This window comes from Felis catus, chromosome C2 (genome assembly GCF_018350175.1).
Source record: "Felis catus isolate Fca126 chromosome C2, F.catus_Fca126_mat1.0, whole genome shotgun sequence".
Taxonomy (NCBI): Eukaryota; Metazoa; Chordata; class Mammalia; order Carnivora; family Felidae; genus Felis; species Felis catus.
Genome location: NC_058376.1, coordinates 134,269,384 through 134,282,355, shown reverse-complemented (window position 1 = coordinate 134,282,355; position 12,972 = coordinate 134,269,384). Strand labels below are relative to the sequence as shown.

The 12,972-nt window shown below is 33.8% G+C and overlaps 1 protein-coding gene and 1 pseudogene across 12 annotated transcripts in view; both read left to right on the top strand.

Annotated features, from left to right (window-relative positions):
- The window catches only part of TBC1D5 (TBC1 domain family member 5), a 545,542-nt gene that overhangs the window by 265,798 nt on the left and 266,772 nt on the right, over positions 1–12,972 (top strand). For all 12 annotated transcript variants that reach the window (XM_019810740.3, XM_045037659.1, XM_019810743.3 and 9 more), the window contains one exon: positions 12,870–12,936. In XM_019810740.3, coding sequence (XP_019666299.2) covers positions 12,870–12,936 — 67 coding nt within the window. Of the gene's footprint in view, positions 1–12,869; positions 12,937–12,972 lie in introns of those variants that run through there.
- Positions 5,008–7,805, top strand: LOC102902593 (annotated as a pseudogene).

Genomic DNA, 12,972 nt, shown 5'->3' with positions numbered 1-12,972 from the left:
GACATAGAATCCGAAACAGGCTCCGGCCTCTCAGCTGTCAGCACAGAGCCCATCGCAGGGCTCAAACTCATGAACTGTGAGATCATGACCTGAGCCAATGTTGGATGCCTCACTGACTGAGCCACCCCAGCGCCCCTGGATATCTTTATATTTTATTGAGGTCTTGTCCACCAGATGTTAAACCAATCTTAAAGTATTTAGCACTGATTGTAATCAAGGGTGAAAATGGCAGGTGCCGAAACAAATCTGATTTGCAGAAAAAGATATTTATTTATTTATACATTGAAGAATAATAATAAAAATATTTTATAGTTATTATTTGAAAGATTTATAAAAATGAAATAGGACTTCAGTGTTAGATATACTCCATTTTATTTAGCAAATAATGTTTTTATTATATTTACTTAGGTACTTAACAGATAATTTAACATCAGGATTAGGATTACCTAAACCAATTAGATTTTCTTTGAAAAGCTATTGTGTGTTGTTTTGTTGTGTTTTGTTTTGTTGGTGGAGGCGTTTCATTTAAACATTTGTTAAGATTGGCAGCAAAACTAAAAATTTCAGGTAGTCAAGGTTTAAACCAATCATTATTTGAATTTTTGTTAAGAAAAAAATACAGCAAAGGGCAAATTATATAATAATCACCCTTGACTTTAATACTCTTTCTATAGGTTTAAGGAAATATCTTCAAATGTCCTTTGTTAAGACATTTACCTCTGAAGAAGCTCTTCTCAAACTTGTGCATCTACTTAGTCTAAATGTACTTTGTACTTGTCTAAATTACAGCATTGGCATTGTGTAGCTCTTGTAGGAAAGTGCTTTTCAAGCCCACGTGGTCCACAGGAGGCCCACACGGGCCCATCGCAGTGTTCTGATTGGCATCTCCAAGTCTGCACCCTTCCGCCAAGAATCAGTACATGCTACTGGTCATATTAGGGTCATGTACAGTGTTGACATAGCTTAGTGCAGCCCACCACTCCTGCTGGAAAATGAGATTAAAGCTTGGCTTGTAATAGTGCAAAGTAAATGATGACACGCAAAATACTGAATAATCACCTGTTTGGGACAAATTAAGTTGCCTTCAACAAGAAACTCACTTTTAGCACAGTAGAAGCTTATTGTTTTGGACTAAAAAAGACTCATGGATCATCAGAATAATCTAGAAAAACATTTAAAAGTAGGGAATCATAGACCCATCCATGATTATCTCCATCTCATCTTTCTCTCAGTTTCTCTCTCTCACTGTCTCTCTTCTCTCTCAAAAACACAGCACACATGCACGCACAGTCTCACTCTCACTCTTGCTCTCTCTTTAGGATCCAGAGAGGTTAATTTTACATTAGAATTCTGTTTTCCTGATCGATTCCTGGTCTACATTTGTGTCCCCCCCCCCCCCCCCCCCGAGACATCAAGCAGCTTTAAATCTATGGAATGCCTGGAGAAATAACAATATGCCCAGAAATGACAATCACAATAAGTAGAAACATTTGCATTTGTGTAGTACTACAGGTTAACTTAAATTAGATAATTGTACTTGTGATTATCTTTGAAATTATACCTTTCATTTCATTTGCAGAATCATTAATAATTCTTCTTAAAACTTGTTTTATTCTGGTGCATGGGTAATATTGTAAACTATCCTAAATGAGATAGTTTTAGTTTAATACAAGATTGACTATAGTTTTAGTTCTTTATCTGTCTACATTTTATCAATCTCAAACAACATAAAGTTAATGAAGTAGGTGGCTTTATATTTCAAGAATGTAATTTTATTTAATTCTGCTATTTTTTCTACTCTCTTTATATCATATTCAGTATTTGGTATGATTATCATCAGGAAGGATATTAAATTTTTTTAATGTTTATTCATTTTTTGAGTGATAGAGACAGAGCACAAGCAGGGAAGGGGCAGAAAGAGAGGGAGACACAGAATCCAAAGCAGGCTCCAGGCTCTGAGCTGTCAGCACAGAGTCCGATATGTGGCTTGAACCCATGAGCCGTAAGATCATGACCTGAACCGAAGTCGGATGCTTAACCAACTGAGCCATCCAGGCACCCCAGGAAGGATATTAAAAGAATACCACAGAACTTGACAGAGTTGTATAACCCATTAAATAAACTTCTTGTTAATTAAAAAATTGATCAGGAATACTACGTTTTAATTACTAGAAGAGTTACAGTTTTCAATTATTTAAATTATAAATAAATTTATTCCCTATAACATATAGAACTAATAGCCTTTTAATTGTATTCCACCACTGAATCCAGCATGTTAAATACATTAATTAATATGTTTAGAAAAATCATAGCTAACATTTATTGAGGAATTACATTATGCTACCTGCTACACTAAACACTTTACTTGAACTTATTTAATCCTTACAACCACACTTTGTGGTAGAAACTGTTTTCTTCCCCCATTTTCCAAATGAAGAAACAAAGATACTGAATGGTAAATAACAGCAAGTAAATGGTAGAGCATGTATTCAGGTTTGTCTTGCTTGAGACTTAACTTTAGTTGTGATGTAATGATGCCTTTACTTTAAAATTTCATTAAATGGAATGTGGCAATTTAGTTTTACCAATCCAGTGTTTTTTGTTCCCAGAAGTTACTTTGAAATTTAATGAAAGATCATCAGTAGTATATTTTTTCCTTTAAAGTTAAAACCACCATGTTTAAATAGACTCCACGCACATATTTATCTGTTTGTCATTTCTCCATATATAGACACACATATTTGCATTTATACTTGAAAGTTTTCAGTTTTTCTTCTGCAGTTGATTTCTAGCTTCATTTCGTTATAGTCAAAGATATGTATGATTTCAGTCTTTTTATATATTGAGACTTGTTTTGTGACCTAACATATGGTCTGTTCTGGAGAATGTTCCATGGGTACTTGAGAAGATTGTGTATCCTGTTGTCGGGTACAGTGTTTTATATGTCTGTCAGGTCTAGTTGGTTTACATTCTTAATCAAGTTCTCTATTTCCGTATTGAGCTTCTGTCTAGATGTTCTGTCTATTACTGAGAATGGTAAATTGAAATTTTCAGCTATTTTTGTAGAACTGTGTATTTCTCTAGTCAATTCTGTTAATGTTTGCTTCATATATTTTCATGTTTTATTGTTTGGTGCATATGTTAATAATAATTATATCTTCCTGGTTAATTGACCCTTTTATTAATATATAATGTCCTTTTTCATCTCTTGAAACAGCTTTTGACTAAAAGTCTATTTTGTCTGATATTAGTATAGCCACAGTATCTCTTTTTTTGGACTACTTTTTACATAGAATATCTTTTTCTACCCTTTCACTTTCAATCTATTGTGTCTTTGAATCTTAAGATTTGGATCTTGTGGACAATATAGAGTTGTGTAATTTTTTTAAATCCATTCTGCTAATCTCTGTGTTTGACTGGAAACTTTAATACAGTTAACATTTAAAGTAACTGCTGATAAAACAGTACTTAATTCTGCTATTTTGCTATTGTGTTCTCTGTGTTTTGTAACCTTCTTACCCTTCCTTTCCTTCATTACTGCTTTTTTCTTGTGTTTAGTTGATTTTTTTGTGGTGACCATTTTGAATGCCTTCTCATTCCTTTTGTGTGATTTTTTTTAGATATGGCCTCTGTGGTTATTACAGATATTACATTTAACGTCCTAAACTTATAACAGTCTACTTCAGGTTGATACCAAAACTTCATAGCATACAAAATATCTGGTCCCGTTCAGCTCTGTCCTTCTTCCCTTTTTTATTTTTGTTTTCTTTTAAATGTTTATTTATTTATTTATTTTGAGAGAGAGAGAGAGAGAGAGAGAGAGAGAGAGCGAGCGAGCGAGCATGCGAGCACAAGCAGGGAAGGGGTAGAAAGAGGGGAGAGAGAGAATCCCAAGGAGGCTCCACCCTGTCAGTGCAGAGAACCTGATGTGGGTGGGGCTTGATCTCCCGAACCACAAGATAATGACATGAGCCAAAATCAAGAGTTGGACTCTTAACTGACTGAGCTACCCAGGTGCCCATATTTTATGTTTTTTAAAAATGTTAATTCCAGGGTAGTTAGCAGTGTTATATTCATTTCAGGTGTACAATATGGTGATTCAGCAATTCCACGTATTACTCACTGCTCATCAATATAAATGTATTCCTTAATCCCTTTTACCTATTTTACCTATGCCCCCCACCTCTCCTTTGCTAAGCATCAGTTTCTTCTCTATACTTAAGAGTCTGTTTCATGGGTTCCCTCTCTTCCCCTACCCTATGTTCGTTTACTTTGTTTTTTAAATTACACATATGAGGGGCACCTGGGTGGCTCAGTGGGTTGAGCATCCGACTTCGGCTCAGGTCATGATCTCTCGGTCTGTGAGTTCCAGCCCCGCGTCGGGCTCTGTGCTGACAGCTCAGGGCCTGGATCCTGCTTGGGATTCTGTGTCTCCCTCTCTTTCTGCCCCTCCCCCGCTCATGCTTTGTCTCTTTCTCTCTCTGTCAAAAATAAACATTCAAAAAAAATTAAGAAAAAATAAATTACACATATGAGTGAAATCATGTGATATTTGTCTTTCTCTGGCTTATTTCACTTATTCAGCATTATACTTAATAGCTCCATCCATGTTGTTGCAAATGGCAAGATTTCATTCCTTTTTATGGCTGAATAGTATCCTATTGTGTGTATGTGTGTACACACACATGCATGCACACACACACACTGACACATACCACATCTTCTTTATCCATTCATCTGTTGATGGACAGACATTTAGGTTGCTTCCATAAGTTGGCTATTGTAAATAATGCTGCAATAAACATAGGGGTCCATGTATCCCTTCAAATTAGTGTCTTTGTATTCTTTGGGTAAATGCCCAGTAGTGGAATTACTAGATCATCTGGTAGTTAGTTCTATTTTTAATTTTTTGAGTAACTTCCACAGTACCTGTACCAGTTTACATCCCCACCAATAGTGCACAGGCGTTCCTTTTCCTCCATATCTTTGCAAAGACTTGTTGTTTTCTGTGTTTTTGATTTTCATTCTGACAAGTATGTGGTCATATCTCACTGTGATTTTGATTTGCTTTTCTCTGATGATGGATGATATTGAGCATCTTTTCATGTGTGTGTTGGCCGTCTCTATCTCTTCTTTGGAGGAGTGTGTCTGCTCATATCTTCTGCCCATTTTTAAATTGGATTACCTGGTTTTTTGGGCATTGAATTTTAGAAGTTATGTATAACTTCTATTTTGGGTACTAACCCTTTCTCAGATATGTCATTTATACGTATCTTCTCTTATTTAGTAGGTTGCCTTTTAGTTTTGTTGGTTGTTTCATTTGACTTGCAAAAGCTTTTTATTTTGATGTAGTCCCAATAGTTTCTTTGCGCATTTGTTTTTCTTGCCTTAGGAAACATCTAAAAGGATGTGTTGTAGCCAGTGTCACAGAACTTACTGCCTGTGTTCTCTTCTAGGATTTTAGTGGTTTTCTGCCTCACATTTAAGTCTTTAATCCATTTTGAATTTATTTTTGTATGTGGTATAAGAAAGGGGTCCAGTTTCATTGTTTGCATGCTCCTGTCCAGTTTTCCCAGCACCATTAGTTGAAGAGACTTTTTCCCATTAGATATTCTTTTCTCCATGGTTGAGATTAATTGACTACATAATTGTGGATTTATTTCTGGGCTCTCTTTCTGTTCCATTGATCTATGTGGTATATGTAGTCACTGAAATCTTTATTTCTTAGGTTGTGTTCAGCTAGGGTTTTGACAGATAACTTCTTTGAATGCCAGGAGCTAAACAAAACAGAACAAAACACAACACGCACACACACACACACACACACACACACACACACACATACTCACACACAGAAACAAAACCCACAAGAAACAAACAAAAAACCCAAATCTCTGCTTGTCTTTGCAGATTGGTTCTGTGCCACATCAGTCTTTCATCACTTAGCCAGGCTTGCACTCTCTGAGTGATCAGCTTAGGGTGGAAGATTGTGGTCCTCTTATTTCCTATATCATACTTCTTGTTCTGGACATGCCCATGGGCTTCTACATTTTCCTAAATACATGGATGCTTTTGAATGTCCTAATTTCCCGAGGAAACTCTCACCAGCTCTTGCTCCAAACCTTAGGTGGTCTTTTTAATATTTTAACTTATAATCTTTGTGCCAGGCATCTGCTTGTTCTTAATTCAGTTTGCAGTATATTCAAGAGCAATGCCCACCACTTTTTTTTGAGTTAGACAAAAAAGAGATATTTTGTGTCAGACCTTCAGGTAGCTCCTAAACAAGTTAGAACAGAATTACACAATATTTTGCAATTATGGCCTGCGTTGCTCCCTCCAGAACCAGATACCAGTTTCCCACACTGGAAACTGCATTCCTCTTCAAGATTGCTATGGTACCAAGAAGGGGCTAGGGTAAGGACAAGTAAAAATGCCACAAAGCTATCAAGATGTCTCTTTTTTTCATGCATTGTTCATTTGGTTTTCATAAATCTTTGGCTGTTTTCTAGGATTATTGCAAAGTTGGTGTGCTTATTTTTGATGTTTCTGTGGGATGATGAGAATTTGGAGTTGTATATTCTGCCACTTCACTGATGTCACACTGCTTTCTTTTTGAAAATTATTCTCTTGATGGTTTAATAGGAATAACAAATATTATTAAAAATTAAATTACCTTAAAATTATCCATTTGAAATATTATTTATTGAAAAGTTTCTGTATATTTGCTTTTTACATCTGATTTTATGTTATCTAAATAATTTTGACCCCCTGCCTCAGCGCTGAGGAGGCTGGATGGGCGGGTTGGGTGCAATGGCTCTAGTCTGGGCAAAGGCACCTTCATGTTCTCGCCCTGACACCGGTGGTTGATCCAAACTAGTGGCCATGGCCCTTGATGAGACTGTTTGTGGGCTGGTTGTACCCCAACCTGGTGTCCGTGTGGCTGGTATGGAGCCCGCTCATCCACTCCCCTACATGTAAATGATGAGCAGACTCGACAGGGCCACAGTGGCCTAGGCCAGCAGGAGGGAGAACCACTACTGGTAGGTGTGCAACGGAGAGAAATTATGTGAATCATTCCAAGCTTTGTTAAGAGTTATCTTGATCAATGAAACACAGATCTTCTTAACAGAGTTGAGAAATTGGGCTGGCCCTTTGTCCAATTATATCACTCTTCTGTGTCATCTGTGTTTAGCCTGTTTATTTCTCCAATGTCTATCAGTCGGTTGCTAGGAAGAGGCCCAGTGTTTGTGTTTTCACTAGATCAGTTTCAGAGACTGCTAAAAATTAATCCAGACTGGAAAACCCGTAGATTTAGGTGTTGGTGGCAGGTCACAAAAATCATGAGCCCTCATTTTGAAGAAATTTATGCCATCAAGCTGTATGAAACTATGGTATGGCAGCTTCAGAAGAAGAAATACAAAGTGCTTGGTATAAATGAATGACAGAATACAGGGTTCCAGTATGATGTCAGCTGCTTGAATTTGCTGGACCACTGTGATCAACTCCTCACTTTGTTAAAAGATATCAGAAGTATCTTGGAGCCAACTAGAGGCAGGGTCACCCTTCCCTGGCTTTACCCTTTCATCCCTGTGCAGAAAACGTAGGTGGTAAATGGGAGAAACCATGAGAAATCAAGGGACAGAAATGGGAAGAACAAGTGAATAGTCTGCCTGAAGTTTTCAGAAAAACTGGTTTTGTTATCAAAGCTTTCACCAGACTACCGTACCTGTGTGAAGGGGACATGTATGATGGCTGTTATGTTCTGGATGATGCTGCCTCTGTTCTCAAACTTGAATAAACATGTGGAGGCCCAAGTCTTCAGAGCCCACACCAAGAATATGCACTCCAGAAGAGGGTATGCGTTTGTGGTTATGTGAAGGGGAGGACCTTTGGGGATTGCCATTGTAAATATCATGTAGGGACTTAAGAAGCCCAAATACTAATTATTTCTTTGTAGTGTGTAAAAGGAATGTTTTTTAAAAAACAAAACCCGAACTCTTTGAGGATTTTTCTCAGCTCTTAGTAATACAGGTCACATTCCAATTTTGGAGATATTTTTTATACTTAATTGCAGTAGGGACTCATTCCCAGTCAAAGCAATAGCCACAACCTCACATGGAACCAATATATGTGGATTGTTTTTAATAAAATGAAGACTGGTGATAACGCTGTCCATTCACTTGCAAATATTTGGTTATAAGTTATAGCACTGATACTCTTTCATGTTTAGAAATCCTTTCTATCATTCGAAAAATGTTTTGAATCTTGACAGTAAACATTTTTTGGAGATGAAAAAATAATTTTTAAATATATATATTTGTTTAAATATTAAATATATTATTTAAATATTAAATAAAATTTATATAAATATATATTTATTTATATTTAAATGTATATTTATATAAATATATATTTAAATACATAAATATATTTATTATATTATATTTATTATATATTATAATATATTTATATTATATTTATATAAATATATATATTTATATAAATATATATTTATTTAAATGTATATTTATATAAATATAGATATTTATTTAAATATATATATATAACTTAATATGGCCATTAAATTATTAGAATGTAGATAATAATGATAGAGAAGATGGAAAATTATTGAATAAGGATTATTTTGTATTTACTTGAGCACTGGGTCTTAGACCTGATGGTAGTCCTTTGATGTTTAGCACAAATAAATTAGCCTAGAGAGACTGTTCTTTACATGATTCCTGAAATGAAGTAATGTCCTTAGTGGCTACTGTCTTCATAGATGCTGAGTCCTTATACTTTGATTTACTATATATCCACACATGAATATACCTAATTCATGGATTTTTGAAGGCTTTACTTTGAATGGGATTTTAAATTTAATAAAAAAGCATTTCAGGAGTAATATTCATTAAGAAAAAACAAAAGGTTTCAGGTCTTTACACTATTTATGTCATATTATCCTGTCACAACTAAATGTGGCTATCCATAGCTTTGGTTTTTAACTTAGTTTAAAGCAAATCTTTTTTTGTTTCTTACTATTAAATATTCATCACACACACGTGGTGACATTTCTCTAACAATTTTGAGATAAACTTTATTTTTTAAATTATGTAATACTTTTTGGAATTCATACCTAGTATGATGTGATCTTCTAAAACTCGATGATATTTGGATGTAAACTGAGGGCCCAGTTGAGTAAGTGTGTTTATTTATAGCATTATTCTGGTTGTTTTTAACCTAACCTAGTTTAAAATCTCTGGTTCTACCTTCATGAAGCAGATGTTTGTGCATAAAAAGCACTATAGAAATCTATTGTAAACCTTCGTTTAGCGTGATTTCAACGGTGCACAGATAGATGCTATAAATGCCCTTAGCTAAACCTGACTGCAGTAAAAGTTAAAAAGGAGTCTGGAATTTGATTTATCTTGTTTTGAGATTTAAGTCACCATTATATGTATTATTTGCTAAATAAGTTAGACACATGTATGTTAGAAATTACTAATGGAAAATACATGTTCTTTGTATCTTCATTTAAAATAACATAACTACAAACATTTTTTTCAAATCAGTCAATTTATTTTAATTGTGATTGCTAGGAATTCATTTTACAAAGTACTTACCAATGAGAAGTTGATGTGTTATGTAAATATAAAATTGTAATGGTCACAAATAATTGTTGGACTATTCCTGTAAATATATGTTGCACAACATACATATACATAGCAACACATATAATATGTATGTTACATGTTGCATATAATTTATGCATTTATTTAAATTTCCTCTCTCTCTCTCTCTCTCTCTCTCTCTCTAGATTATTTTATTGGTTAACTTACGTAAATATTGAAATACTTTGAAAATCATAATTGTATTTTAAAAATTTACTCTTTTGTTAAGTTACTTTTCAAGCAAGTGAAAGGTAGTCCGTTATCTTAAAACACATTTAAGTATTTGTGCTGTCTGATCATTTAAAGGTCTTTGTGTAAGATTACTGTAACAGTGCACTTATGTGTGTGTATATGTGTGTGTGAGAGAGAGAGAGGGAGAGAGAAGAAAGTGAAGAGGAAGAGAGAGATCTGAAACCAACCTACACATCCTTGTTACAGTTATGGCTACCTGATAACTTAGAACAAGAATCAGAGCAGCAATTTAAAACATCATATTAAACTCTCTTGCACCCTCTGTTGTTTTTTTGGGGGAACACTGCACATACCTTCCCATGATTGTATTGGCATTACTCTTACTAAATCCCTGTTAAAATTAATACTTAGTTTATTGTATTTACTCCAAATTAGATTAATAGTAAGGTAACATTTATCTGTAATTCTTAGTTGATGTTTCCTTGTATTACAGATATGTTTTTATTGTATAACACCTTAAATCAAAGAGGAGCCTCTCTGTCTTTGAATTCTCCTAGTTACCAACCAGTTCAAGCCCCATCAAATGTTTCACGCAAATGAAAATCTCTGCAGGGTATACAGTACACTGTATATACAGTTTTCCAGAATTACAAATTCTGCCTGTTCTTTTGTAAATCTTTCAATTGTCAGACAGTTTCCTTCCAAAATAAGAATCTGGAATCGTCCATACTAAAATTAAGAATTTATAACTGTAAGGAACAGATGTTTTCATAAACATTTGCTATAATTAATTTCAACTAGAGGATTGAAGGAACAAAGCAGTTTTTCCTGCTTCAAAACTTTATTGCCTTTTCCCCATATAGCAAACTCTGAAATCTTTTCTCTAATATTGTTTGGAAAAACAGTTGTACTCCTTATTTGGTATGTTTTCGAGAAAGAAAAACTGCTTCTTTTCCTTATTTCCATCCTTTGAAGGTCACATCTAATGTGATATACTCATTTTGAAACAAGTATAAAATGAAGAAACCTTTGTAATATATTATGATGGCAAAACCTAGTTTAAAAACTGAACGTCTCTTAATTGTTTGAAGGATTTTATATTTGATCTGGTAAATATCAGCAGAAAGGGAAAAAAATTCTGTTCGTGAGATCTTATGTGTTTAATCATAATCTTTAGTTTTAAAGAAAAAGAAGGCTTATATTTTAAATGTATGATATAGTACTTATTTTATACTGATTATAGAATGTTTCACAGGAAATGTCTGCAAGCTGTTAAATAACATGTGTTGTAGGAAATTTTCATTTAGCAAGAAACAGACTAATTTTCTTTAAATCTCTTTAGTTTACTTATTATAATACCATTAATTTTTTTTAAGAAAATGAATTATGTTGTGTGAGTAATCCTACAGTGTCTGTGTTTTCAAAGAATTAACAAAATATACCCAGCTAAATTGATCTTAAACATTTAAGTGTTTGGGGGTAATTTTCTCCTATAAAATTTGGCAATAGTTTTGAATGCTGTAATCCATTTTAGGATTTTTGTTAATGAAAAAAAGAAAAGAAAGGAAAGAAACCTGAAAGTGCATTTTGAGAAAAGAATAGAGTTAAAAGTTAGCAAGTGGACTCAGTCCAGTTCTTGTCCTGCTAAACACTTTGGCACAGCTGTGAAGATTTTGAAAAGAACCAACATTCTTGACTAATCTGTCAACTATACAATGTGCAAAGAAAAATAGGTAGCTGTCATTAAAATTACATTTCAGCTTTCAATAACCATTTAATGAGTGGCATAATTATATAAGTATGGTACCTTAAGTGCTGTACTCAATAATTAAAAATAATCTCATCTTTAAAGTGAAAGCTCTGTAATTACTATTTGACTTAACCAGGACCACTATGATGATCTCCAGTGGCACCTTAGATTGTTCAAAGTGGATTGAAAGTATAAATTAAAATAGATAAATCATTGAATTATTAAGCTTTAAAAAGCATAAAAATGAATATAACCTGATGCTTGAAAGTTACATTACAAGAATTAGGAGTATAAAATGTAATCACAATCTAGTCTTTTTAATGTGTTTCTAAGAATAAATGGTCGTTTTATTAGTAGCATGCTATGGTTTCCTGAAGACTACTTTGAAGTATGTATTTTAAAATGTAAACTACTAAAATTAAATTAAATTTCTTTTAATAAGCATATATATTTTATATTGTGGCATTGGTAAACATTTTTTAAACTTCTTTACCACATTTATTTTTATTCTGTAATCTCTAAACTGGCAGGTATGAACTTGTTCTGCGTCTGATACAATGAAGATAACTGTTTCTTAAGTGGAAATTTTTTTTTCTAAATGTTTGGCATTACTACATGATGCAGAAATATCTTTCAGTGTTGTTTTTTCGTTTTTAAAACTGCTGAACTTTTGCCCATGGTTAAAATAGAAAGTTTCAGGAAGAATATTAAGGTGTATTAAAAGCTCCTTAGAATGCATTCACCACCTCCCCAGGCTGCTTTCTGTTTAACTTCTCTGCTTACCAAATTCCTGGAACATGGAGAACTGGGAACTGAAAACATTCCAGGTCCTCTCTCTGTTGCTCTCTTTTGACTGTACCAGTGGCCAGGACAGGTGATTTGGTCACGAACAAAGAATTTCCCTTTATTTACAATCATTAGTGTATTATTAAATAGTTTATAAATTTCAGTTTTGTTTGTGATTCATAAAAGGAAAATGTCTCTGTACTGTACTTCATTTGTTCCTGTTAATAATTACTTTGATAGTATTCTTATCCAACTTAGGAGTTGGTGGTTATTAGTTCATATTATAACATCAAAATGAATTTTTTGACTAGAGAGCTCTGATTACAAAAGATATTTGGGGGGTAGGGATAAAGGGTTATATGTTTTTGGACCCAATATATTGCATAGAGCTGTCACACAGCAGCTTTTCAACTAAAATACTCAGTTTCACAATCTTCATTATTTCGTATTTTTAAATTTTTTTTTTCCAGGAGATTCAAATAAAAATGGAAGAAGAAGTTCTACTTTAGATTCTGATGGGACTTTTAATTCTTATAGGTAGGTGACAAATTATTACAAGATACTATACAAGCT